The 25,306-nt window shown below is 45.2% G+C and overlaps 1 protein-coding gene across 1 annotated transcript; it reads right to left on the bottom strand.

Annotated features, from left to right (window-relative positions):
* Nucleotides 1-305: 305 nt before the first annotated feature.
* On the bottom strand, nucleotides 306-24,860 carry LOC106582583 (thioredoxin domain-containing protein 6). The gene is made up of 16 exons (XM_082967269.1): nucleotides 24,210-24,860; nucleotides 24,028-24,085; nucleotides 23,484-23,587; nucleotides 23,309-23,380; nucleotides 21,849-21,965; nucleotides 21,626-21,695; nucleotides 21,354-21,529; nucleotides 19,873-20,027; nucleotides 17,825-18,021; nucleotides 17,413-17,557; nucleotides 13,579-13,686; nucleotides 5,424-5,593; nucleotides 4,756-4,900; nucleotides 1,820-2,085; nucleotides 791-1,249; nucleotides 306-689 (listed from the first exon to the last, which is right to left on the bottom strand). The coding sequence occupies exons 1-16, from the start codon at nucleotides 24,240-24,242 to the stop codon at nucleotides 670-672; spliced, it is 2,295 nt and encodes a 764-aa protein (XP_082823395.1). The 5' UTR covers nucleotides 24,243-24,860; the 3' UTR covers nucleotides 306-669.
* Between the last annotated feature and the right edge of the window lie 446 nt (nucleotides 24,861-25,306).

Here is a 25,306-nt window from a genome sequence, read left to right as displayed (position 1 = left end):
CACCTGTTGTATTCAGCATTTCACTGTAAGGTCTACTACACCTGTTGTATTCAGCATTTCACTGTGAGGTCTACTACACCTGTTGTATTCAGCATTTCACTGTGAGGTCTACTACACCTGTTGTATTCAGCATTTCACTGTAAGGTCTACTACACCTGTTGTATTCAGCATTTCACTGTGAGGTCTACTACACCTGTTGTATTCAGCATTTCACTGTGAGGTCTACTACACCTGTTGTATTCGGCGCATGTGACTAATACAATTTCATTTGATTGTGTTGATGTAGACATTGATACACAAAAATATAAAAATCCGCAATAAGATTTTTATTTCATTTTTCACAACATTCAAATGAAGTAACATGATAATGTACTGCAGCCCTGCAAGTGGTATTGTTCATTTGTTATATCTGAAAGACGACGACCATCCAGTCTTAACTTGGATGATCAGAGTCTTGGGGATGATCTGTCCTGGGAATCTCTACTGGGGATGATCTGTCCTGGGGATCTCTACTGGGGAGGATCTGTCCTGGGAATCTCTACTGGGGATGATCTGTCCTGGGAATCTCTACTGGGGATGATCTGTCCTGGGAATCTCTACTGGGGAGGATCTGTCCTGGGGATCTCTACTGGGGAGGATCTGTCCTGGGGATCTGTCGATCCTTCTTCTTCAGACTGGTGTCTGATCACCTGTAATATGAAGAAGGATCAACTCACCTGAATGCAGTTCTTTACCTTCAGCACAGATTTAGATCACGTGTTCATTATATTGAGCACAATCTCGTTCTTACCTTCCCCTTCTTTGCTTGTGACACTAGGTGTGTCTGACGTGGATGTGGCCTGCTCAACATGCTCTTGATGGCTCTCTGGACTTCCTGATTCAACATGCTCTTGATGGCTCTCTGGACTTCCTGATTCAACATGCTCTTGATGGCTCTCTGGACTTCCTGATTCAACATGCTCTTGATGGCTCTCTGGACTTCCTGATTCAACATGCTCTTGATGGCTCTCTGGACTTCCTGATTCAACATGCTCTTGATGGCTCTCTGGACTTCCTGATTCAACATGCTCTTGATGGCTCTCTGGACTTCCTGATTCAACATGCTCTTGATGGCTCTCTGGACTTCCTGATTCAACATGCTCTTGATGGCTCTCTGGACTTCCTGATTCAACATGTTCTGTCATTTCTGCAGTTGTACAACCTGATTTGTCTGAAGCCATGAGATCTGCAAAACTGTCCTGCTGCTTTCCTGAAAGAAAACATTGTACATGTTTACTGTTGAAAAGGGCTGTTCCTTGTTTATCAGTCTTGACTTTGGTCCATCGAGCCAGATAGGTGCCAGTGTTGAATCCCAACAGGTCTAACAGCTCTCCACTAGTGACCCTGTTCTTCACGGTCCTTCTAGTCGGATAGAACTTTACTGAACAAATATAAACGCAACAATTTCAAAGATTTTGCAGAGTTACAGTTCATATAAGGAAATCACTCGATTGAAAAAAATAAAATAAAATTAGGCCCTAATCTATGGATTTCACATGACTGGGCAGGGGCGCTGCCATTGGTGGGCCTGGGAGGGCATAGGCCCCACCCACTGGGGAGCCAGGCCCAGCCAATCAGAATGAGCTATATTACAGACGGAAATGCTCCACTAACAGGGATGTAAACAAAATTGTGCACAAAATTTGAGAGAAATAAACTTTTTGTGCGAATCGAACATTTCTGGGATTTTTTTTTTCAGCTCATGAAACACGGGACCAACACTTTACATGTTGGGTTTATATTTTTCTTCAGTGTAGTAACTTGAAGTGTGATTGGTTACCTAGCGATGTGGGATCCAGTTCCCCATTGCTGGTCAGGTCTCCGTCTGAGGTGATGATATCACCAAACAGGAAGTGTATCTTCTCCTGGGCATGCTCCTGACTGGAGGAGCCGTGAAGGGCGTTGTGGAGGATGTCTAAGGCGAAGCGGGCTCTCAGGGACCCCGGGGCTGTCACCTGGGCCAGGCCAGGGTCTGTGGGGCCCATCATGGACCGCCACTCATCCACAGCATTTTCCTTGGTCAGCACCAGCAGCATACAGGGGCCGCTACAGAGACAGGGTTTCAGATGTACTCTTCTACCCTGAGCATTATTAACTGTCTCCCCTGAGCATTATTAACTGTCTCCCCTGAGCATTATTAACTGTCTCCTATACCCTGAGCATTATTAACTGTCTCCTCTACCCTGAGCATTATTAACTGTCTCCTATACCCTGAGCATTATTAACTGTCTCCTATACCCTGAGCATTATTAACTGTCTCCTATACCCTGAGCATTATTAACTGTCTCTTCTCCCCTGAGCATTATTAACTGTCTCCTCTACCCTGAGCATTATTAACTGTCTCTTCTACCCTGAGCATTATTAACTGTCTCCTATACCCTGAGCATTATTAACTGTCTCCTATACCCTGAGCATTATTAACTGTCTCCTATACCCTGAGCATTATTAACTGTCTCTTCTCCCCTGAGCATTATTAACTGTCTCTTCTACCCTGAGCATTATTAACTGTCTCTTCTACCCTGAGCATTATTAACTGTCTCCCCTGAGCATTATTAACTGTCTCCCCTGAGCATTATTAACTGTCTCTTCTACCCTGAGCATTATTAACTGTCTCCCCTGAGCATTATTAACTGTCTCCTATACCCTGAGCATTATTAACTGTCTCCCCTGAGCATTATTAACTGTCTCTTCTACCCTGAGCATTATTAACTGTCTCCCCTGAGCATTATTAACTGTCTCCTATACCCTGAGCATTATTAACTGTCTCCTATACCCTGAGCATTATTAACTGTCTCTTCTACCCTGAGCATTATTAACTGTCTCCTATACCCTGACCATTATTAACTGTCTCCCCTGAGCATTATTAACTGTCTCCTATACCCTGAGCATTATTAACTGTCTCATATACCCTGAGCATTATTAACTGTCTCTTCTACCCTGAGCATTATTAACTGTCTCCCCTGAGCATTATTAACTGTCTCCTATACCCTGAGCATTATTAACTGTCTCCTCTACCCTGAGCATTATTAACTGTCTCCTATACCCTGAGCATTATTAACTGTCTCCTATACCCTGAGCATTATTAACTGTCTCCCCTGAGCATTATTAACTGTCTCTTCTACCCTGAGCATTATTAACTGTCTCCTATACCCTGAGCATTATTAACTGTCTCATATACCCTGAGCATTATTAACTGTCTCCTCTACCCTGAGCATTATTAACTGTCTCTTCTACCCTGAGCATTATTAACTGTCTCCCCTGAGCATTATTAACTGTCTCCTATACCCTGAGCATTATTAACTGTCTCCCCTGAGCATTATTAACTGTCTCTTCTACCCTGAGCATTATTAACTGTCTCCTATACCCTGAGCATTATTAACTGTCTCCTATACCCTGAGCATTATTAACTGTCTCATATACCCTGAGCATTATTAACTGTCTCCTATACCCTGAGCATTATTAACTGTCTCCTATACCCTGAGCATTATTAACTGTCTCCCCTGATCATTATTAACTGTCTCTTCTACCCTGAGCATTATTAACTGTCTCCCCTGAGCATTATTAACTGTCTCCCCTGAGCATTATTAACTGTCTCCCCTGAGCATTATTAACTGTCTCCCCTGAGCATTATTAACTGTCTCCTATACCCTGAGCATTATTAACTGTCTCCCCTGAGCATTATTAACTGTCTCTTCTACCCTGAGCATTATTAACTGTCTCCCCTGAGCATTATTAACTGTCTCCTATACCCTGAGCATTATTAACTGTCTCCTATACCCTGAGCATTATTAACTGTCTCCCCTGAGCATTATTAACTGTCCTATGTGACAATTACAATAGAGCTGTCCTCCAACACTAACCCAGAGCTGTCCTCTAACCCAGAGCTGACCTCTAACCCAGAGCTGACCTCCAACTCTAACCCAGAGCTGACCTCTAACCCAGAGCTGACCTCTAACCCAGAGCTGAACTCTAACCCAGAGCTGACCTCCAATACTAACCCAGAGCTGACCTCTAACCCAGAGCTGACCTCTAACCCAGAGCTGACCTCCAATACTAACCCAGAGCTGATCTCTAACACAGAGCTGACCTCTAACCCAGAGCTGAACTCTAACCCAGAGCTGTCCTCCAACACTAACCCAGAGCTGACCTCTAACCCAGAGCTGACCTCTAACCCAGAGCTGACCTCTAACCCAGAGCTGTCCTCCAACTCTAACCCAGAGCTGAACTCTAACCCAGAGCTGTCCTCCAACTCTAACCCAGAGCTGACCTCTAACCCAGAGCTGACCTCTAACCCAGAGCTGAACTCTAACCCAGAGCTGAACTCTAACCCAGAGCTGTCCTCCAACTCTAACCCAGAGCTGACCTCTAACCCAGAGCTGATCTCTAACCCAGAGCTGAACTCTAACCCAGAGCTGTCCTCCAACTCTAACCCAGAGCTGACCTCTAACCCAGAGCTGACCTCTAACCCAGAGCTGAACTCTAACCCAGAGCTGAACTCTAACCCAGAGCTGTCCTCCAACTCTAACCCAGAGCTGACCTCTAACCCAGAGCTGATCTCTAACCCAGAGCTGATCTCTAACCCAGAGCTGATCTCTAACCCAGAGCTGAACTCTAACCCAGAGCTGTCCTCCAACTCTAACCCAGAGCTGACCTCTAACCCAGAGCTGACCTCTAACCCAGAGCCAGATATATAGGATTATGTAGCACAGTACTAACCTGCACATGAAGTCAACCAGCTGGCCGTAGAACGGTTTGTCTCTGTGTTCCCTGTAGAACTCCTCAGCCGTGTCTCTGGACAACACCGTCTCCTTCAGCCGAGATATCGAGAAACCCCCAGCACGGATCTCCCCCAGGATCTCCTCTGGAAGGGGGAGGAAGGGGGAGGACGAGTACAACTGACTAAGGACCGGTTTGGATTTTTATTTATTTTAACTGACTTGCCTAGTTAAATAAAGGTAAGAACAAATTCTTATTTTCAATGACGGCCTAGGAATAGTGGGGTTAACTGCCTTGTTCAGGGGCAGAACGACGGATTTTTAACTTGTCAGCTCGGGGATTTGAACTTGCAACCTTTCGTTTACTAGTCCAACGCTCTTAACCACTAGGCTATCCTGCCGCCCCAAATAACTGGTAACTGGTACATAGTAAATAAATGTACAGTATATTGTGTATTGATTGATTGACTGATTCAGTGAATCATGTACCTCTATGTTCGTCCATGGAATCAGTGAATCATGTACCTCTATGTTCGTCCATGGAATCAGTGAATCATGTACCTCTATGTTCGTCCATGGAATCAGTGAATCATGTACCTCTATGTTCGTCCATGGAATCAGTGAATCATGTACCTCTATGTTCGTCCATGGAATCAGTGAATCATGTACCTCTATGTTCGTCCATGGAATCAGGCTTAATGATGGCCAGAGTCTGCTGTTTAGGGAAGAAGAAGTCAATCTCCTCCTCTGCCTCCTCTCTGCTGGCACTGCCATGGAGCTGGTTCAGCTGGTTCTGGGGCTCACTGTCCTCACTGGCCACCATGAACTGGGTTCTGAGGCTGAGGGGACAGTCACAGAGCACCGTGAGAGAGGCACAGTCACAGAGCACCGTGAGAGAGGCACAGTCACAGAGCACCGTGAGAGAGGCACTACGAAAGGAGAGGGGACAGTCACAGAGCACCGTGAGAGAGGCACAGTCACAGAGCACCGTGAGAGAGGCACTACGAAAGGAGAGGGGACAGTCACAGAGCACCGTGAGAGAGGTTTTCAATACAGTATCAAACTTATGGGAACAAGATTATTTAGTGTTGTGGTGGTGTAGGGACGTTATATGACGTACTGCTCATTCAGTAGAAACATAGTTCACTGTTTTATCTGTTGTTTTATATGTAATGTGGATGTTTTGGTGAGTTTGGACCCCAGGAAGAGCAGCTAATGGGGATCCATAATAAACCCCAGGAAGAGTAGCTGCTGCCTTGGCGGGAACTAATGGGGATCCATAATAAACCCCAGGAAGAGTAGCTGCTATCTTGACAGGAACTAATGGGGATCCATAATAAACCCCAGGAAGAGTAGCTGCTGCCTTGACAGGAACTAACGGGGATCCATAATAAACCCCAGGAAGAGTAGCTGCTGCCTTGACAGGAACTAATGGGGATCCATAATAAACCCCAGGAAGAGTAGCTGCTGCCTTGGCAGGAACTAATGGGGATCCATAATAAACCCCAGGAAGAGTAGCCGCTGCCTTGGCAGGAACTAATGGGGATCCATAATAAACCCCAGGAAGAGTAGCTGCTGCCTTGACAGGAACTAATGGGGATCCATAACAAACCCCAGGAAGAGTAGCTAAATGGGGATTCCTATTAAATACCAATACAATTATAATAGCTGAAAAGTGTTTTCTTGTACAGGGATATATCTCAAGTGGCTCCCTGTTTACATTTACATTTAGATTTTAGTCATTTAGCAGACGCTCTTATCCAGAGCGACTTACAGTAGTGACTGCATACATTTCATTCATTTTTTTTCTGTGCTGGCCCCTCGTGGGAAACGAACCCACAACCCTGGTGTTGCAAACACCATGCTCTACCAACTGAGCTACAGGGAAGGCTGTTCCCTTCTGTAAACACTGAGTGTATAAAACATTAATAATAATAATAAACAGAGCTCTATGGGACCTGGTAATAAACAGAGCTCTATGGGACCTGGTAATAAACAGAGCTCTACGGGACCTGGTAATAAACAGAGCTCTATGGGACCTGGTAATAAACAGAGCTCTATGGGACCTGGTAATAAACAGAGCTCTATGGGACCTGGTAATAAACAGAGGGACCTGGTAATAAACAGAGCTCTATGGGACCTGGTAATAAACAGAGCTCTATGGGACCTGGTAATAAACAGAGCTCTATGGGACCTGGTAATAAACAGAGGGACCTGGTAATAAACAGAGCCCTATGGGACCTGGTAATAAACAGAGCCCTATGGGACCTGGTAATAAACAGAGCCCTATGGGACCTGGTAATAAACAGAGCTCTATGGGACCTGGTAATAAACAGAGCTCTATGGGACCTGGTAATAAACAGAGCCCTATGGGACCTGGTAATAAACAGAGCTCTATGGGACCTGGTAATAAACAGAGCCCTATGGGACCTGGTAATAAACAGAGCTCTATGGGACCTGGTAATAAACAGAGCTCTATGGGACCTGGTAATAAACAGAGCCCTATGGGACCTGGTAATAAACAGAGCTCTATGGGACCTGGTAATAAACAGAGCCCTACGGGACCTGGTAATAAACAGAGCTCTATGGGACCTGGTAATAAACAGAGCCCTATGGGACCTGGTAATAAACAGAGCTCTATGGGACCTGGTAATAAACAGAGCTCTATGGGACCTGGTAATAAATAGTGCTCTATGGGACCTGGTAATAAACAGAGCTCTATGGGACCTGGTAATAAACAGAGGGACCTGGTAATAAACAGAGCTCTATGGGACCTGGTAATAAACAGAGCTCTATGGGACCTGGTAATAAACAGAGCTCTATGGGACCTGGTAATAAACAGAGCCCTATGGGACCTGGTAATAAACAGAGCTCTATGGGACCTGGTAATAAACAGAGCTCTATGGGACCTGGTAATAAACAGAGCTCTATGGGACCTGGTAATAAACAGAGGGACCTGGTAATAAACAGAGCTCTATGGGACCTGGTAATAAACAGAGCTCTATGGGACCTGGTAATAAACAGAGCTCTATGGGACCTGGTAATAAACAGAGCTCTATGGGACCTGGTAATAAACAGAGCTCTAATGGACCTGGTAATAAACAGAGCTCTATGGGACCTGGTAATAAACAGAGCCCTATGGGACCTGGTAATAAACAGAGGGACCTGGTAATAAACAGAGCTCTATGGGACCTGGTAATAAACAGAGCCCTATGGGACCTGGTAATAAACAGAGCTCTATGGGACCTGGTAATAAACAGAGCCCTATGGGACCTGGTAATAAACAGAGCTCTATGGGACCTGGTCATAAACAGAGCCCTATGGGACCTGGTAATAAACAGAGCTCTATGGGACCTGGTAATAAACAGAGCCCTATGGGACCTGGTAATAAACAGAGGGACCTGGTAATAAACAGAGCTCTATGGGACCTGGTAATAAACAGAGCCCTACGGGACCTGGTAATAAACAGAGCCCTATGGGACCTGGTAATAAACAGAGCTCTAATGGACCTGGTAATAAACAGAGCTCTATGGGACCTGGTAATAAACAGAGCTCTAATGGACCTGGTAATAAACAGAGCTCTAATGGACCTGGTAATAAACAGAGCCCTATGGGACCTGGTAATAAACAGAGCTCTAATGGACCTGGTAATAAACAGAGCCCTACGGGACCTGGTAATAAACAGAGCTCTAATGGACCTGGTAATAAACAGAGCCCTATGGGACCTGGTAATAAACAGAGCCCTATGGGACCTGGTAATAAACAGAGCCCTATGGGACCTGGTAATAAACAGAGCTCTATGGGACCTGGTCATAAACAGAGCTCTATGGGACCTGGTAATAAATAGTGCTCTATGGGACCTGGTAATAAACAGAGCTCTATGGGACCTGGTAATAAACAGAGCTCTATGGGACCTGGTAATAAACAGAGCTCTATGGGACCTGGTAATAAACAGAGCCCTATGGGACCTGGTAATAAACAGAGCTCTATGGGACCTGGTCATAAACAGAGCCCTATGGGACCTGGTAATAAACAGAGCTCTATGGGACCTGGTAATAAACAGAGCCCTATGGGACCTGGTAATAAACAGAGGGACCTGGTAATAAACAGAGCTCTATGGGACCTGGTAATAAACAGAGCCCTACGGGACCTGGTAATAAACAGAGCCCTATGGGACCTGGTAATAAACAGAGCTCTAATGGACCTGGTAATAAACAGAGCTCTATGGGACCTGGTAATAAACAGAGCCCTATGGGACCTGGTAATAAACAGAGCCCTACGGGACCTGGTAATAAACAGAGCCCTATGGGACCTGGTAATAAACAGAGCTCTAATGGACCTGGTAATAAACAGAGCCCTACGGGACCTGGTAATAAACAGAGCTCTAATGGACCTGGTAATAAACAGAGCCCTATGGGACCTGGTAATAAACAGAGCCCTATGGGACCTGGTAATAAACAGAGCCCTATGGGACCTGGTAATAAACAGAGCTCTATGGGACCTGGTAATAAACAGAGCTCTATGGGACCTGGTAATAAATAGTGCTCTATGGGACCTGGTAATAAACAGAGCTCTATGGGACCTGGTAATAAACAGAGCTCTATGGGACCTGGTAATAAACAGAGCTCTATGGGACCTGGTAATAAACAGAGCCCTATGGGACCTGGTAATAAACAGAGCCCTATGGGACCTGGTAATAAACAGAGCTCTATGGGACCTGGTAATAAACAGAGCCCTATGGGACCTGGTAATAAACAGAGGGACCTGGTAATAAACAGAGCTCTATGGGACCTGGTAATAAACAGAGCCCTATGGGACCTGCTAATAAACAGAGCTCTATGGGACCTGGTAATAAACAGAGCCCTATGGGACCTGGTAATAAACAGAGCCCTATGGGACCTGGTAATAAACAGAGCCCTATGGGACCTGGTAATAAACAGAGCTCAAAGGGACCTGCTAATAAAGACAGCTCTACGGGACCTGGTAATAAACAGAGCTCTATGGGACCTGGTAATAAACAGAGCTCTATGGGACCTGGTAATAAACAGAGCCCTATGGGACCTGGTAATAAACAGAGCTCTATGGGACCTGGTAATAAACAGAGCCCTATGGGAACTGGTAATAAACAGAGCTCTATGGGACCTGGTAATAAACAGAGCTCTATGGGACCTGGTAATAAACAGAGCCCTATGGGACCTGGTAATAAACAGAGCCCTATGGGACCTGGTAATAAACAGAGCTCTAAGGGACCTGGTAATAAACAGAGCCCTATGGGACCTGGTAATAAACAGAGCCCTATGGGACCTGGTAATAAACAGAGCCCTATGGGACCTGGTAATAAACAGAGCTCTATGGGACCTGGTAATAAACAGAGCCCTACGGGACCTGGTAATAAACAGAGCTCTATGGGACCTGGTAATAAACAGAGCTCTAATGGACCTGGTAATAAACAGAGCCCTATGGGACCTGGTAATAAACAGAGCTCTATGGGACCTGGTAATAAACAGAGGGACCTGGTAATAAACAGAGCTCTATGGGACCTGGTAATAAACAGAGCCCTATGGGACCTGGTAATAAACAGAGCTCTATGGGACCTGGTAATAAACAGAGCTCTATGGGACTTGGTAATAAACAGAGCTCTATGGGACCTGGTAATAAACAGAGGGACATGGTAATAAACAGAGCTCTATGGGACCTGGTAATAAACAGAGCCCTATGGGAGCTGGTAATAAACAGAGCTCTATGGGACCTGGTAATAAACAGAGCCCTATGTGACCTGGTAATAAACAGAGCTCTATGGGACCTGGTAATAAACAGAGCTCTATGGGACCTGGTAATAAACAGAGGGACCTGGTAATAAACAGAGCTCTATGGGACCTGGTAATAAACAGAGCTCTATGGGACCTGGTCATAAACAGAGCCCTATGGGACCTGGTAATAAACAGAGCTCTATGGGACCTGGTAATAAACAGAGCCCTATGGGACCTGGTAATAAACAGAGGGACCTGGTAATAAACAGAGCTCTATGGGACCTGGTAATAAACAGAGCCCTATGGGACCTGGTAATAAACAGAGCTCTATGGGACCTGGTAATAAACAGAGCTCTAATGGACCTGGTAATAAACAGAGCTCTATGGGACCTGGTAATAAACAGAGCCCTATGGGACCTGGTAATAAACAGAGCCCTACGGGACCTGGTAATAAACAGAGGGACCTGGTAATAAACAGAGCCCTATGGGACCTGGTAATAAACAGAGCTCTATGGGACCTGGTAATAAACAGAGCCCTATGGGACCTGGTAATAAACAGAGCTCTATGGGACCTGGTAATAAACAGAGCCCTATGGGACCTGGTAATAAACAGAGCTCTATGGGACCTGGTAATAAACAGAGCTCTAATGGACCTGGTAATAAACAGAGCTCTAATGGACCTGGTAATAAACAGAGCTCTATGGGACCTGGTAATAAACAGAGCCCTATGGGACCTGGTAATAAACAGAGCCCTATGGGACCTGGTAATAAACAGAGCTCTATGGGACCTGGTAATAAACAGAGCTCTATGGGACCTGGTAATAAATAGTGCTCTATGGGACCTGGTAATAAACAGAGCTCTATGGGACCTGGTAATAAACAGAGCTCTATGGGACCTGGTAATAAACAGAGCCCTATGGGACCTGGTAATAAACAGAGCTCTATGGGACCTGGTAATAAACAGAGCCCTATGGGACCTGGTAATAAACAGAGGGACCTGGTAATAAACAGAGCTCTAATGGACCTGGTAATAAACAGAGCTCTATGGGACCTGGTAATAAACAGAGCCCTACGGGACCTGGTAATAAACAGAGCTCTATGGGACCTGGTAATAAACAGAGCCCTATGGGACCTGGTAATAAACAGAGCCCTATGCGACCTGGTAATAAACAGAGGGACCTGGTAATAAACAGAGCTCTATGGGACCTGGTAATAAACAGAGCTCTAATGGACCTGGTAATAAACAGAGCTCTAATGGACCTGGTAATAAACAGAGCTCTATGGGACCTGGTAATAAACAGAGCCCTATGGGACCTGGTAATAAACAGAGCCCTATGGGACCTGGTAATAAACAGAGCCCTATGGGACCTGGTAATAAACAGAGGGACCTGGTAATAAACAGAGCTCTATGGGACCTGGTAATAAACAGAGCCCTAATGGACCTGGTAATAAACAGAGGCCTAATGGACCTGGTAATAAACAGAGCCCTATGGGACCTGGTAATAAACAGAGCTCTAATGGACCTGGTAATAAACAGAGCCCTATGGGACCTGGTAATAAACAGAGGGACCTGGTAATAAACAGAGCCCTATGGGACCTGGTAATAAACAGAGCCCTATGGGACCTGGTAATAAACAGAGCTCTATGGGACCTGGTAATAAACAGAGCCCTATGGGACCTGGTAATAAACAGAGCTCTATGGGACCTGGTAATAAACAGAGCTCTATGGGACCTGGTAAAAAACAGAGCTCTATGGGACCTGGTAATAAACAGAGCTCTATGGGACCTGGTAATAAACAGAGCTCTATGGGACCTGGTAATAAACAGAGCTCTAAGGGACCTGGTAATAAACAGAGCTCTATGGGACCTGGTAATAAACAGAGCTCTAAGGGACCTGGTAATAAACAGAGCTCTAATGGACCTGGTAATAAACAGAGCTCTATGGGACCTGGTAATAAACAGAGCCCTATGGGACCTGGTAATAAACAGAGCTCTATGGAACCTGGTAATAAACAGAGCCCTATGGGACCTGGTAATAAACAGAGCCCTATGGGACCTGGTAATAAACAGAGCCCTATGGGACCTGGTAATAAACAGAGCTCTATGGGACCTGGTAATAAACAGAGCTCTATGGGACCTGGTAATAAACAGAGCTCTATGGGACCTGGTAATAAACAGAGCTCTATGGGACCTGGTAAAAAACAGAGCTCTATGGGACCTGGTAATAAACAGAGCCCTATGGGACCTGGTAATAAACAGAGCTCTATGGGACCTGGTAATAAACAGAGCTCTATGGGACCTGGTAATAAATAGAGCTCTATGGGACCTGGTAATAAACAGAGCTCTATGGGACCTGGTAATAAACAGAGGGACCTGGTAATAAACAGAGCTCTATGGGACCTGGTAATAAACAGAGCTCTACGGGACCTGGTAATAAACAGAGCCCTATGGGACCTGGTAATAAACAGAGCTCTATGGGACCTGGTAATAAACAGAGCTCTATGGGACCTGGTAATAAACAGAGCTCTATGGGACCTGGTAATAAACAGAGCTCTATGGGACCTGGTAATAAACAGAGCTCTATGGGACCTGGTAATAAACAGAGCCCTATGGGACCTGGTAATAAACAGAGCTCTATGGGACCTGGTAATAAACAGAGCCCTACGGGACCTGGTAATAAACAGAGCTCTATGGGACCTGGTAATAAACAGAGCCCTATGGGACCTGGTAATAAACAGAGCTCTATGGGACCTGGTAATAAACAGAGCTCTATGGGACCTGGTAATAAACAGAGCTCTATGGGACCTGGTAATAAACAGAGGGACCTGGTAATAAACAGAGCTCTATGGGACTTGGTAATAAACAGAGGGACCTGGTAATAAACAGAGCTCTATGGGACCTGGTAATAAACAGAGCTCTATGGGACCTGGTAATAAACAGAGCTCTAATGGGACCTGGTAATAAACAGAGCTCTATGGGACCTGGTAATAAACAGAGCTCTATGGGACCTGGTAATAAACAGAGCTCTATGGGTCCTGGTAATAAATAGTGCTCTTTATGAGAGCTAGTCGTACCAGTCGGGCTGCTCCTCCCTGGCCTTGCTGACGTCTTTAGGGCCCAGAAGGTTCCTCCAGTGGTCCACAGCTCCTGTCCTGGCCAGGGCCAGAGCCAACACAGGACCACTGTAACAGAAACACAGTCAACAGGAATAACATTCTAGAGACTAGATAGACTAGGGGGAATAATAGACTAGGGGGAATAATAGACTAGGGGGAATAATAGACTAGGGGGAATAATAGACTAGGGGGGAATAATAGACTAGGGGGAATAATAGACTAGGGGGAATAATAGACTAGAGGGAATAATAGACTAGGGGAATAATAGACTAGGGGGGATAATAGACTAGGGGGAATACTAGACTATGGGGGAAAATAGACTAAGGGGAATAATAGACTAGGGGGAATAATAGACTAGGGGTATAAGACTAGGGGGAATAATAGACTAGGGGGAATAATAGACTAGAGGGAATAATAGACCAGGGGGAATAATAGACTAGGGGGGAATAATAGACTAGGGGGAATAATAGACTAGGGGTATAAGACTAGGGGGAATAATAGACTAGGGGGAATAATAGACTAGAGGGAATAATAGACCAGGGGGAATAATAGACTAGGGGTATAAGACTAGGGGGAATAATAGACTAGGGGGGAATAATAGACTAGGGGGGAATAATAGACTAGGGGGGAATAATAGACTAGGGGGAATAATAGACTAGGGGGAATAATAGACTAGAGGGAATAATAGACTAGGGGGAATAATAGACTAGGGGGAATAATAGACTAGGGGGAATAATAGACTAGAGGGAATAATAGACTAGGGGGAATAATAGACCAGGGGGAATAATAGACTAGGGGGAATAATAGACTAGGGGGAATACTAGACTAGGGGGAATAATAGACTAGGGGAATAATAGACTAGAGGGGAATAATAGACTAGGGGAATAATAGACTAGAGGGAATAATAGACTAGAGGGAATAATAGACTAGGGGAATAATAGACTAGGGGAATAATAGACTAGGGGGAATAAAAGACTAGGGTAATACTAGACTAGGGGGAATAATAGACTAGGGGGGAATAATAGACTAGGGGGGAATACTAGACAAGGGGAATAATAGACTAGGGGAATAATAGACTAGGGGGAATAATAGACTAGGGGGGAATAATAGACTAGGGGGAATACTAGACTAGGGGGAATAATAGACTAGGGGGAATACTAGACTAGGGGGAATAATAGACTAGGGGGGAATAAAAGACTAGGGTAATACTAGACTAGGGGGAATAATAGACTAGGGGGGAATAATAGACTAGGGGGGAATAATAGACTAGGGGAATAATAGACTAGGGGAATAATAGACTAGGGGAATAATAGACTAGGGGGAATAATAGACTAGGGGAATAATAGACTAGGGGAATAATAGACTAGGGGAATAATAGACTAGGGGAATACTAGACTAGGGGAATAATAGACTAGGGGGAATAATAGACTAGGGGAATAATAGACTAGGGGGAATAATAGACTAGGGGAATAATAGACTAGGGGGAATAATAGACTAGGGGGAATACTAGACTAGGGGAATAATAGACTAGGGGAATAATAGACTAGGGGGAATAATAGACTAGGGGAATAATAGACTAGGGGAATAATAGACTAGGGGAATAATAGACTAGGGGGAATAATAGACTAGGGGGAATAATAGACTAGGGGGGAATAATAGACTAGGGGAATAATAGACTAGGGGGAATAATAGACTAGGGGGAATAATAGACTAGGGGAATAATAGACTAGGGGGAATAATAGACTAGGGGGAATAATAGACTAGGGGAATAATAGACTAGGGGGAATAATAGACTAGGGGGGAATAATAGACTAGGGGAATAATAGACTAGGGGGAATAATAGACTAGGGGGAATAATAGACTAGGGGAATAATAGACTAGGGGAATAATAGACTAGGGGGGAATAATAGACTAGGGGAATAATAGACTAGGGGGAATAATAGACTAGGGGGAATAATAGACTAGGGGAATAATAGACTAGGGGAATAATAGACTAGGGGAATAATAGACTAGGGGGAATAATAGACTAGAGGTAATAATAGACTAGAGGGGAATAATAGACTAGGGGAATAATAGACTAGAGGGGAATAATAGACTAGGGGGAATAATAGACTAGGGGAATAATAGACTAGGGGAATAATAGACTAGGGGAATAATAGACTAGGGGGAATAATAGACTAGAGGTAATAATAGACTAGAGGGGAATAATAGACTAGGGGAATAATAGACTAGAGGGGAATAATAGACTAGGGGAATAATAGACTAGAGGGGAATAATAGACTAGGGGGAATACTAGACTAGGGGGGAATAATAGACTAGGGGAATAATAGACTAGGGGGAATAATAGACTAGAGGGAATAATAGACTAGAGGGGAATAATAGACTAGGGGAATAATAGACTAGAGGGGAATAATAGACTAGGGGAATAATAGACTAGAGGGGAATAATAGACTAGGGGGAATAATAGACTAGGGGAATAATAGACTAGGGGGAATAATAGACTAGGGGAATAATAGACTAGAGGGGAATAATAGACTAGGGGAATAATAGACTAGGGGGAATAATAGACTAGGGGAATAATAGACTAGGGGAATAATAGACTAGGGGGAATAATAGACTAGGGGGGAATAATAGACTAGGGGAATAATAGACTAGGGGAATAATAGACTAGGGGAATAATAGACTAGGGGGGATAATAGACTAGGGGGAATAATAGACTAGGGGAATAATAGACTAGGGGAATAATAGACTAGGGGAATAATAGACTAGGGGAATAATAGACTAGGGGGAATAATAGACTAGGGGAATAATAGACTAGGGGAATAATAGACTAGGGGAATAATAGACTAGGGGGGAATAATAGACTAGGGGAATAATAGACTAGGGGAATAATAGACTAGGGGGAATAATAGACTAGGGGAATAATAGACTAGGGGAATAATAGACTAGGGGGAATAATAGACTAGGGGAATAATAGACTAGGGGAATAATAGACTAGGGGAATAATAGACTAGGGGAATAATAGACTAGGGGGAATAATAGACTAGGGGAATAATAGACTAGGGGAATAATAGACTAGGGGAATAATAGACTAGGGGAATAATAGACTAGGGGGAATAATAGACTAGGGGAATAATAGACTAGGGGAATAATAGACTAGGGGAATAATAGACTAGGGGGAATAATAGACTAGGGGAATAATAGACTAGGGGAATAATAGACCAGGGGGAATAATAGACTAGGGGAATAATAGACTAGGGGAATAATAGACTAGGGGAATAATAGACTAGGGGAATAATAGACCAGGGGGAATAATAGACTAGGGGAATAATAGACTAGAGGGGAATAATAGACTAGGGGGAATAATAGACTAGGGGAATAATAGACTAGGGGAATAATAGACTAGGGGAATAATAGACCAGGGGGAATAATAGACTAGGGGAATAATAGACTAGGGGAATAATAGACTAGGGGAATAATAGACTAGGGGGAATAATAGACTAGGGGAATAATAGACTAGGGGAATAATAGACTAGGGGAATAATAGACTAGGGGGGAATAATAGACTAGGGGAATAATAGACTAGGGGAATAATAGACTAGGGGGAATAATAGACTAGGGGAATAATAGACTAGGGGAATAATAGACTAGGGGAATAATAGACTAGGGGGAATAATAGGGCCGTGGGTCTTATAAACACCACTGATTTTGTGTGAGTGCCAAGTTGGTAGTTGATTTGTGATCTTGCTTTGATACTCTAGTTATCTTGTGTTTCATTTGTCAGATGGTTACCTGGTCATGTTGTGCAGTAGGGCAGGGAAGTAGTCCTGGTCAACATGTCGTCTGTAGAACCGTCTGGCCTGTTCCTCTGTTAATATCACCTCTCTCTGGAGAGACACAGTGAAGCCAGCCTCGTGGATACGAGACAAGATCTCATCTGGAACAGAAAACAGTACTGAAGCCAGTCTCATGGAGACCAGACCAGACCAGATCTGGAACACAATACTTTAGAAAAGGTCATCAAAATGATGCTTCAATTTGCCTTCAGACTATTTCTGATATTTCTTTCAATTGTCAGAAAAAACATTTTGAGGAAGAAACCTTGAAAATCTCAAAAACGCGAATGACTTCTTCACTAAATACAGGCCTAGCCTGTACTGCTGATATGACGCGTGTTGTGTACAGTAATTGGCACGCGGCCCACCTCCGCTCTCCCTGGCGATGTTGGGTCGGATGAGAGCCAGTGTCCTCTCCACTTGCCCTTCCTCATCGTGCTGCTCTGCCCGGGAAGAAGTCCTGAAGCTGGGGAAGAAGAAGGCCAGCTCCCTCCTGGCCTGATGGTTGTCGTCACTACCATGGAGAGCATTAAACAGGGTTTCACTGCCATACTGGGCACGTAGGCTAGGGGAGGGAGGAAGGAGGAGAGCAGGGGAAGGAGGGAGAGGAGACAGAGGAAGGAGGGAGAGGAAGGGAACGAGGTAGGGAGAGAAGGAGGGAGGTGAGAGGAAGGGATGGAGGAAGGGAGAGAAGGAGGGAGAAGGAGAGGAGAGAGGATGGGAAGGGAAGGGAGAGGTTGAAAAGAGGGGAGAGAAAATGGAGGAGGAGAGAAGAGGGAGGAGGAGAGGGTAGAGGTAGGGAAGGAAAATAAGAGTACAGATGGTTACTCTGCTGGTGACCAGTGAGGATAGTTAGGAGAGGAACATTGCCTTGGAATTGTTTGTTCTGTTGGAGCAACAATCTGTCTAGATTACATGCTGTCTTCATTCACGGCAAGTGAACGTCCACACAGCCCTCAAACGAAGCATTTATGCGCTGTACACAAATACATACCACTATTTGAAATTAAAAACCATCTACTGTTTGTTCTGAATATTGAATTTATGTCCCTTTAATATTATGATCATTGAGCATTGTACCCGTGTCCTGTTCCTGTATAAAGACTGTGTTTCTGGATTAGGGCCGTGTTTCTGGATTAGGGCTGTGTTTCTGGATTAGGGCCGTGTTTCTGGATTAGGGCTGTGTTTCTGGATTAGGGCTGTGTTTCTGGATTAGGGCCGTGTTTCTGGATTAGGGCCGTGTTTCTGGATTAGGGCCGTGTTTCTGGATTAGGGCTGTGTTTCTGGATTAGGATTAGGGCCGTGTTTCTGGATTAGGGCCGTGTTTCTGGATTAGGGCCTTGTTTCTGGATCAGGGCCGTGTTTCTGGATTAGGATTAGGACCGTGTTTCTGGATTAGGATTAGGACCGTGCTTCTGGATTAGGGCCGTGTTTCTGGATTAGGATTAGGACCGTGCTTCTGGATTAGGGCCGTGTTTCTGGATTAGGATTAGGGCCGTGTTTCTGGATTAGGGCCGTGTTTCTGGATTAGGACCGTGTTTCTGGATTAGGGCTGTGTTTCTGGATTATGGCTGTGTTTCTGGATTAGGGCTGTGTTTCTGGATTATGATTAGGACCGTGTTTCTGGATTAGGGCCGTGTTTCTGGATTAGGGCTGTGTTTCTGGATTAGGGCCGTGTTTCTGGATTAGGGCTGTGTTTCTGGATTAGGGCCGTGTTTCTGGATTAGGGCCGTGTTTCTGGATTAGGGCTGTGTTTCTGGATTAGGGCTGTGTTTCTGGATTAGGGCAGTGTTTCTGGATTAGGGCTGTGTTTCTGGATTAGGGCCGTGTTTCTGGATTAGGGCCGTGTTTCTGGATTAGGGCCGTGTTTCTGGATTAGGGCTGTGTTTCTGGATTAGGATTAGGGCCGTGTTTCTGGATTAGGGCCGTGTTTCTGGATTAGGGCCGTGTTTCTGGATCAGGGCCGTGTTTCTGGATTAGGATTAGGACCGTGTTTCTGGATTAGGATTAGGACCGTGCTTCTGGATTAGGGCCGTGTTTCTGGATTAGGATTAGGACCGTGCTTCTGGATTAGGGCCGTGTTTCTGGATTAGGATTAGGGCCGTGTTTCTGGATTAGGACCGTGTTTCTGGATTAGGGCTGTGTTTCTGGATTAGGGCTGTGTTTCTGGATTAGGGCTGTGTTTCTGGATTATGATTAGGGCCGTGTTTCTGGATTAGGGCCGTGTTTCTGGATTAGGGCAGTGTTTCTGGATTAGGGCTGTGTTTCTGGATTAGGGCTGTGTTTCTGGATTATGATTAGGGCCGTGTTTCTGGATTAGGGCCGTGTTTCTGGATTAGGGCAGTGTTTCTGGATTAGGGCAGTGTTTCTGGATTAGGGCAGTGTTTCTGGATTAGGGCTGTGTTTTTAATTGTACCTCTCAGGTTTATCCCTCCTGGCTTCCTCTATGTCTGCTGGACCAATGAACTCCCTCCATGCTTGCACCACATGACCTGACCCCTCCCTCTGAGAGACCAACAGGATGTAAGAGGGGCCACTGGACATGAACTGGATCAGGTCCTCAAAACAGGCCTGGGAATACACAGGTAATAGTGATGGGCATTCAGAGTATTTTCAGTGAGACAGATCTTTTATCTCTTTTCACCTAAAAGAGACATTTGGCTCCCAAAAGGCTCTCTGTTCAGTAGTGCTTCAAAAAGTATGAAAAAACATGATTTATTTTTTCATTTTTTATATAAAGCCTAAAAAGTTGCTTATCATTATCCTAGATCATGAAATGTGTGTTCAAATAACATTTTTACCTGACAAATGAAGAATACAAAAATAACACATTGCAAAAATGAGCGTGGACCAAAATGAGTCTCTCTTTCTCTCTCTGTCTCTCTCTCTGTCTCTCTCTCTGTCTCTCTCTCTCTCTCTCTCTCTGTCTCTCTCTGTCTCTCTCTCTCTCTCTCTCTCTGTCTCTCTCTCTCTCTCTCTCTCTGTCTCTCTCTGTCTCTCTCTCTCTCTGTCTCTCTCTCTCTCTCTGTCTCTCTCTCTCTCTCTCTCTGTCTCTCTCTCTGTCTCTCTCTCTCTCTCTCTCTCTCTCTCTCTGTCTCTCTCTCTCTCTCTCTCTCTCTGTCTCTCTCTGTCTCTCTCTCTCTCTCTGTCTCTCTCTCTGTCTCTCTCTCTGTCTCTCTCTCTGTCTCTCTCTCTCTCCTCACTACCTACGCTTCTTACAGTGAGGACGTATCATCTTCCGACAATGTTTTTTTTAAAATCATTTATTTACATATAATCGTTGCCTGTAGCTCACAAAGCAGTAATAGCAGTATGCAAATCAGGGTGCCAAATAAAAATGTAAAATAAAAAATAAAAAAAGAGCTGTATCAACTACTATCAGTGTGAAGTTATGTTCTGCTGAATGACAGTATGTTTGACTGGGAGGCTGTCTAGCAGGTGATGGGCGTTCCTCTGAAGGAGCAGCACAGTAGCTGTTTTAACACAACAGGTGAACACGCTCAATCTTTAGCAGATTGAAACATTCTCTTCTTTGGTTCTCTGTACTGTACCCCTCCTACTTAGATCTGGTAGAAATCTACTGTACCTCTCCTACTTAGTTCTGGTAGAAATCTACTGATCGCTCCTACTTAGATCTGGTAGAAATCTACTGATCTCTCCTACTTAGTTCTGGTAGAAATCTACTGTACCTCCCCTACTTAGTTCTGGGTGAAATCTACTGATCGCTCCTACTTAGTTCTGGGTGGAATCTACTGATCTCTCCTACTTAGTTCTGGTAGAAACCTACTGTACCCCTCCTACTTAGTTCTGGTAGAAATCTACTGTACCCATCCTACTTAGTTCTGGTAGAAATCTACTGATCTCTCCTACTTAGTTCTGGTAGAAATATTACTGTACCTCTCCTACTTTGTTCTGGTAGAAACCTCGTGCTTCAGAGTCGCTCAGCGTTTTCTCCTCGTGGGCTAAGATCTCAAACCCGGCATCCTGAATCTTCATGATAATCTCACTAGCTTTGCCGTGAGCCACAGCGTTTGGTTTGATGATGGCCACCGTGTATGATTTACTGTCTGGAACTACAGACAGTAAAGTTACTTGGCTGTAAAACACTGGTTAAAGTTGACGGAAAAGGAATAAATGGCCCATGTAAGATGAATAAGTAGCTACAGTACCAAGTATATCTTCATCACTTTGATCCTCCTCCTCCTCCTCTTCTTCATCTATCAAACCTTCATCTTTCACCTGAAAAACACAGAATAGCAAAGAGTGTATCCTACAGGTCAGTCATTTGAAAGACAGTTTTTTTAAACTCTCAAGCAATCAGCATGTATGAATATTTGAGTGTACCTTGCTGTTTGTAAGTGCATGTGTGTTTGTGTGTCTGTTTTGACTCACCACTCTGCGTTCCCCTCCCTCCTCCAGGACAGTCTTCTCCCTGGCCAGTTCCTCCAACACCATCTTCTGGAGGAGAGGAGCGTTAGCCCCCCGTAGCACTGAGACCATCTCTCCCCCCTGAACCAGATACAGAGGTTAGGGTCCCCATCCTCTGGAGGAGAGGAGCGTTAGCCCCCCGTAGCACTGAGACCATCTCTCCCCCCTGAACCAGATACAGAGGTTAGGGTCCCCATCCTCTGGAGGAGAGGAGCGTTAGCCCCCCGTAGCACTGAGACCATCTCTCCTCCCCTGAACCAGATACAGAGGTTAGGGTCCCCATCCTCTGGAGGAGAGGAGCGTTAGCCCCCCGTAGCACTGAGACCATCTCTCCCCCCTGAACCAGATACAGAGGTTAGGATCCCCATCCTCTGGAGGAGAGGAGCGTTAGCCCCCGTAGCACTGAGACCATCTCTCCCCCCTGAACCAGATACAGAGGTTAGGGTCCCCATCCTCTGGAGGAGAGGAGCGTTAGCCCCCCGTAGCACTGAGACCATCTCTCCCCCCCTGAACCAGATACAGAGGTTAGGGTCCCCATCCTCTGGAGGAGAGGAGCGTTAGCCCCCCGTAGCACTGAGACCATCTCTCCCCCCTGAACCAGATACAGAGGTTAGGGTCCCCATCTTCTGGAGGAGAGGAGCGTTAGCCCCCGTAGCACTGAGACCCCCCCTCCCCTGAACCAGATACAGAGGTTAGGGTCCCCATCCTCTGGAGGAGAGGAGCGTTAGCCCCCGTAGCACTGAGACCATCTCTCCCCCCTGAACCAGATACAGAGGTTAGGGTCCCCATCCTCTGGAGGAGAGGAGCGTTAGTCCCCGTAGCACTGAGACCATCTCTCCCCCCCCCCCTGAACCAGATACAGAGGTTAGGGTCCCCATCCTCTGGAGGAGAGGAGCGTTAGCCCCCCGTAGCACTGAGACCATCTCTCCCCCCTGAACCAGATACAGAGGTTAGGGTCACCATCCTCTGGAGGAGAGGAGCGTTAGTCCCCGTAGCACTGAGACCATCTCTCCCCCCCTGAACCAGATACAGAGGTTAGGGTCCCCATCTTCTGGAGGAGAGGAGCGTTAGTCCCCGTAGCACTGAGACCATCTCTCCCCCCCCCCCCTGAACCAGATACAGAGGTTAGGGTCACCATCCTCTGGAGGAGAGGAGCGTTAGCCCCCCGTAGCACTGAGACCCCCCCTCCCCCAGAGACATTTCAAGCTGTGTTTGAGTTTATCTTAATCTGCTTCAGACAGAACATTATTTGTATAGATTGTAGCTGAACCGGTCTTGAAATGATAATAATGAATAACTGATTACTCTCTGAGTAACACAGAGATGCATCCACCGACCCAGACATACATCTACAGTACCTGCACAATTCCAGATCAACACTTGGGGAAAGAAATAGGGAGAGACTGAGAGAGATCAGGACTAACCCCATAGAACAGGAAGGTGGGCTCACACTTCCCCCTGTACCTTTCCAGAGCATCGATACTGTCAGCTTTTGCCTGCAAGGAAAACCAGTTCAATTTAAACAAAAGCCTTTTTTCAATATAATTTTTTTTCAGAAATGTCATTCTACATTGAATGATATTTGTCTGTTGTCTTTACTGTGGCAAAATGTAACAAGTCATCTCCCAGTTCATTTTTGATCTTCCTCAGCAAGCTGACAACAGCACGGCATGGACCACACCACTGCTGGTACACATCTACAACTGAAGGGGACAGAGAAACAGGACAGGCGTTAGTAAACGGTATGTAGGCACATCCTGCAGTAAGCAGCATGAACACATGGGGGCAGCAGCATGCAGTGGTAGTGAATGATACATTCACATTTTAGTCATTTTTAGCAGACGCTCTTATCCAGAGCGACTTACAGTAGTGAATGCATACATTTCATACATTTTTTTTTCCCTTCTCCGTACTGGGTCCCCCCCCCGTGGGAATCGAACCCACAACCCTGGCGTTGCAAACACCATGCTCTACCAACTGAGCCACACTGGACCACATGTGTTGCATTCCTCTATGAATAACCAAGTAAGAGGTACGTTTTCATTGCAAATAATGAAACAAACAAGTCACAACATACAGCCAGAGTGAAACGGCTACACGTAAGTAAGAAAACGTAATACGCAACAAAGCACATCATTTTTACCTGTTAAACCTTTAGTTGCAAGCATCTCATCCCATTGCTCTTGGTTTGAGACAGACGCCTGGAGAAAGTAGTACCAAGAAAGAACAGCAGTGTTAGCTAACGTTACCATTCTGATCACACAGTGTGCTGCCCATCACACCCAACTTAGATACCTGCTAAAAAATAAAAACAAACCGACTGACCTGCAAGCTTACTTCTTTCTTTTTGCCAGCCATCTGAGAACACAATTTTTTAACAAAAAAACTCCAAATACGTTATTTGCAAGCAAAAAAATAAGTCTTTATAAGTTGAGTTGAGAGCGGTTGCTAACTCTACTAGCTATGGCGCAAGAGCTTGTTTACCTTTCTCGTTGCTAGGCAATGCTCTTCTTTCGGTATCTATGGCTTCGCCGCCGAGTGGCGCCAGAACCCGCTATTAGCACAAAGCTCTGGGTGTCTATGCAGCCTGTACTCATTTAGCTAGCATGGAGCTAGCATGGAGCTAGCATGGAGCTAGCATGGAGCTAGCATGGAGCTAGCATGGAGTTAGCATGGAGCTAGCATCGAACTAAGCTAGCTAGCACAGTTAATGGTGGACAATTTCAGTTCAAACTAGTCAGGTAGAGGTTTGGGTTCTATTCGAAAGTATATTTCTTTGACTGCTAAAACCATGTACAATCCCATTTCCATACATCTACTGTTATTGCTAGTCTCTGTTCTGTGATTTTTGATGATTTTTTTGCGGGTTGTGCTGAGCAGCACTGACAGCTGTGTTGACATGACAACCGGGTTGAACTCTGAACCTTGGAATGGATCATGTGACCCGGATGTTTGTTTTGTGCTGTCGCTTGCAGCTCTGATTGAAACGTGTCAACTGGATGCAAGCTAGTTGCAAGGGAGGGGGGGGGGGGGGGTGTTTCACGGAGCAACTAAACTTGCAACACAAGTTGCGTCGTGTAATGGCAGCCTTATTAAACCGATGCCACGCGAAACAATCTGGACCAATTTATTTTTCTTGCAACACAATTGCATCTGGGTTGTTAAACGTGTGTCACCCCCCCCCCAAGAAATTGCCTGCAACGTAATTGCATTGCATCTCCAAGACATAGGGCAGTGTTTCCATGTTTGAGGTTTTACATACAAATTGGGATACTTTGAAAACCATGTCGCTGGTGAAAATGTATTGGTTGCGAATTTTTGGAGCTATTTCAAAGTTGTTTCTTAAATAATATATATATATATATTTCACTGCGACCTGCTGCTGACTGTCAGGCAGTGAGCAGGCTGTTGCTGAGTGAGTG

The sequence above is a fragment of the Salmo salar genome, chromosome 21 (assembly GCF_965601325.2).
Source record: "Salmo salar chromosome 21, fSalSal1, whole genome shotgun sequence".
NCBI classification, from domain to species: Eukaryota; Metazoa; Chordata; class Actinopteri; order Salmoniformes; family Salmonidae; genus Salmo; species Salmo salar.
Note: the sequence above shows the minus strand (reverse complement) of the source record. Positions and strands in the feature narration are given on the sequence as shown.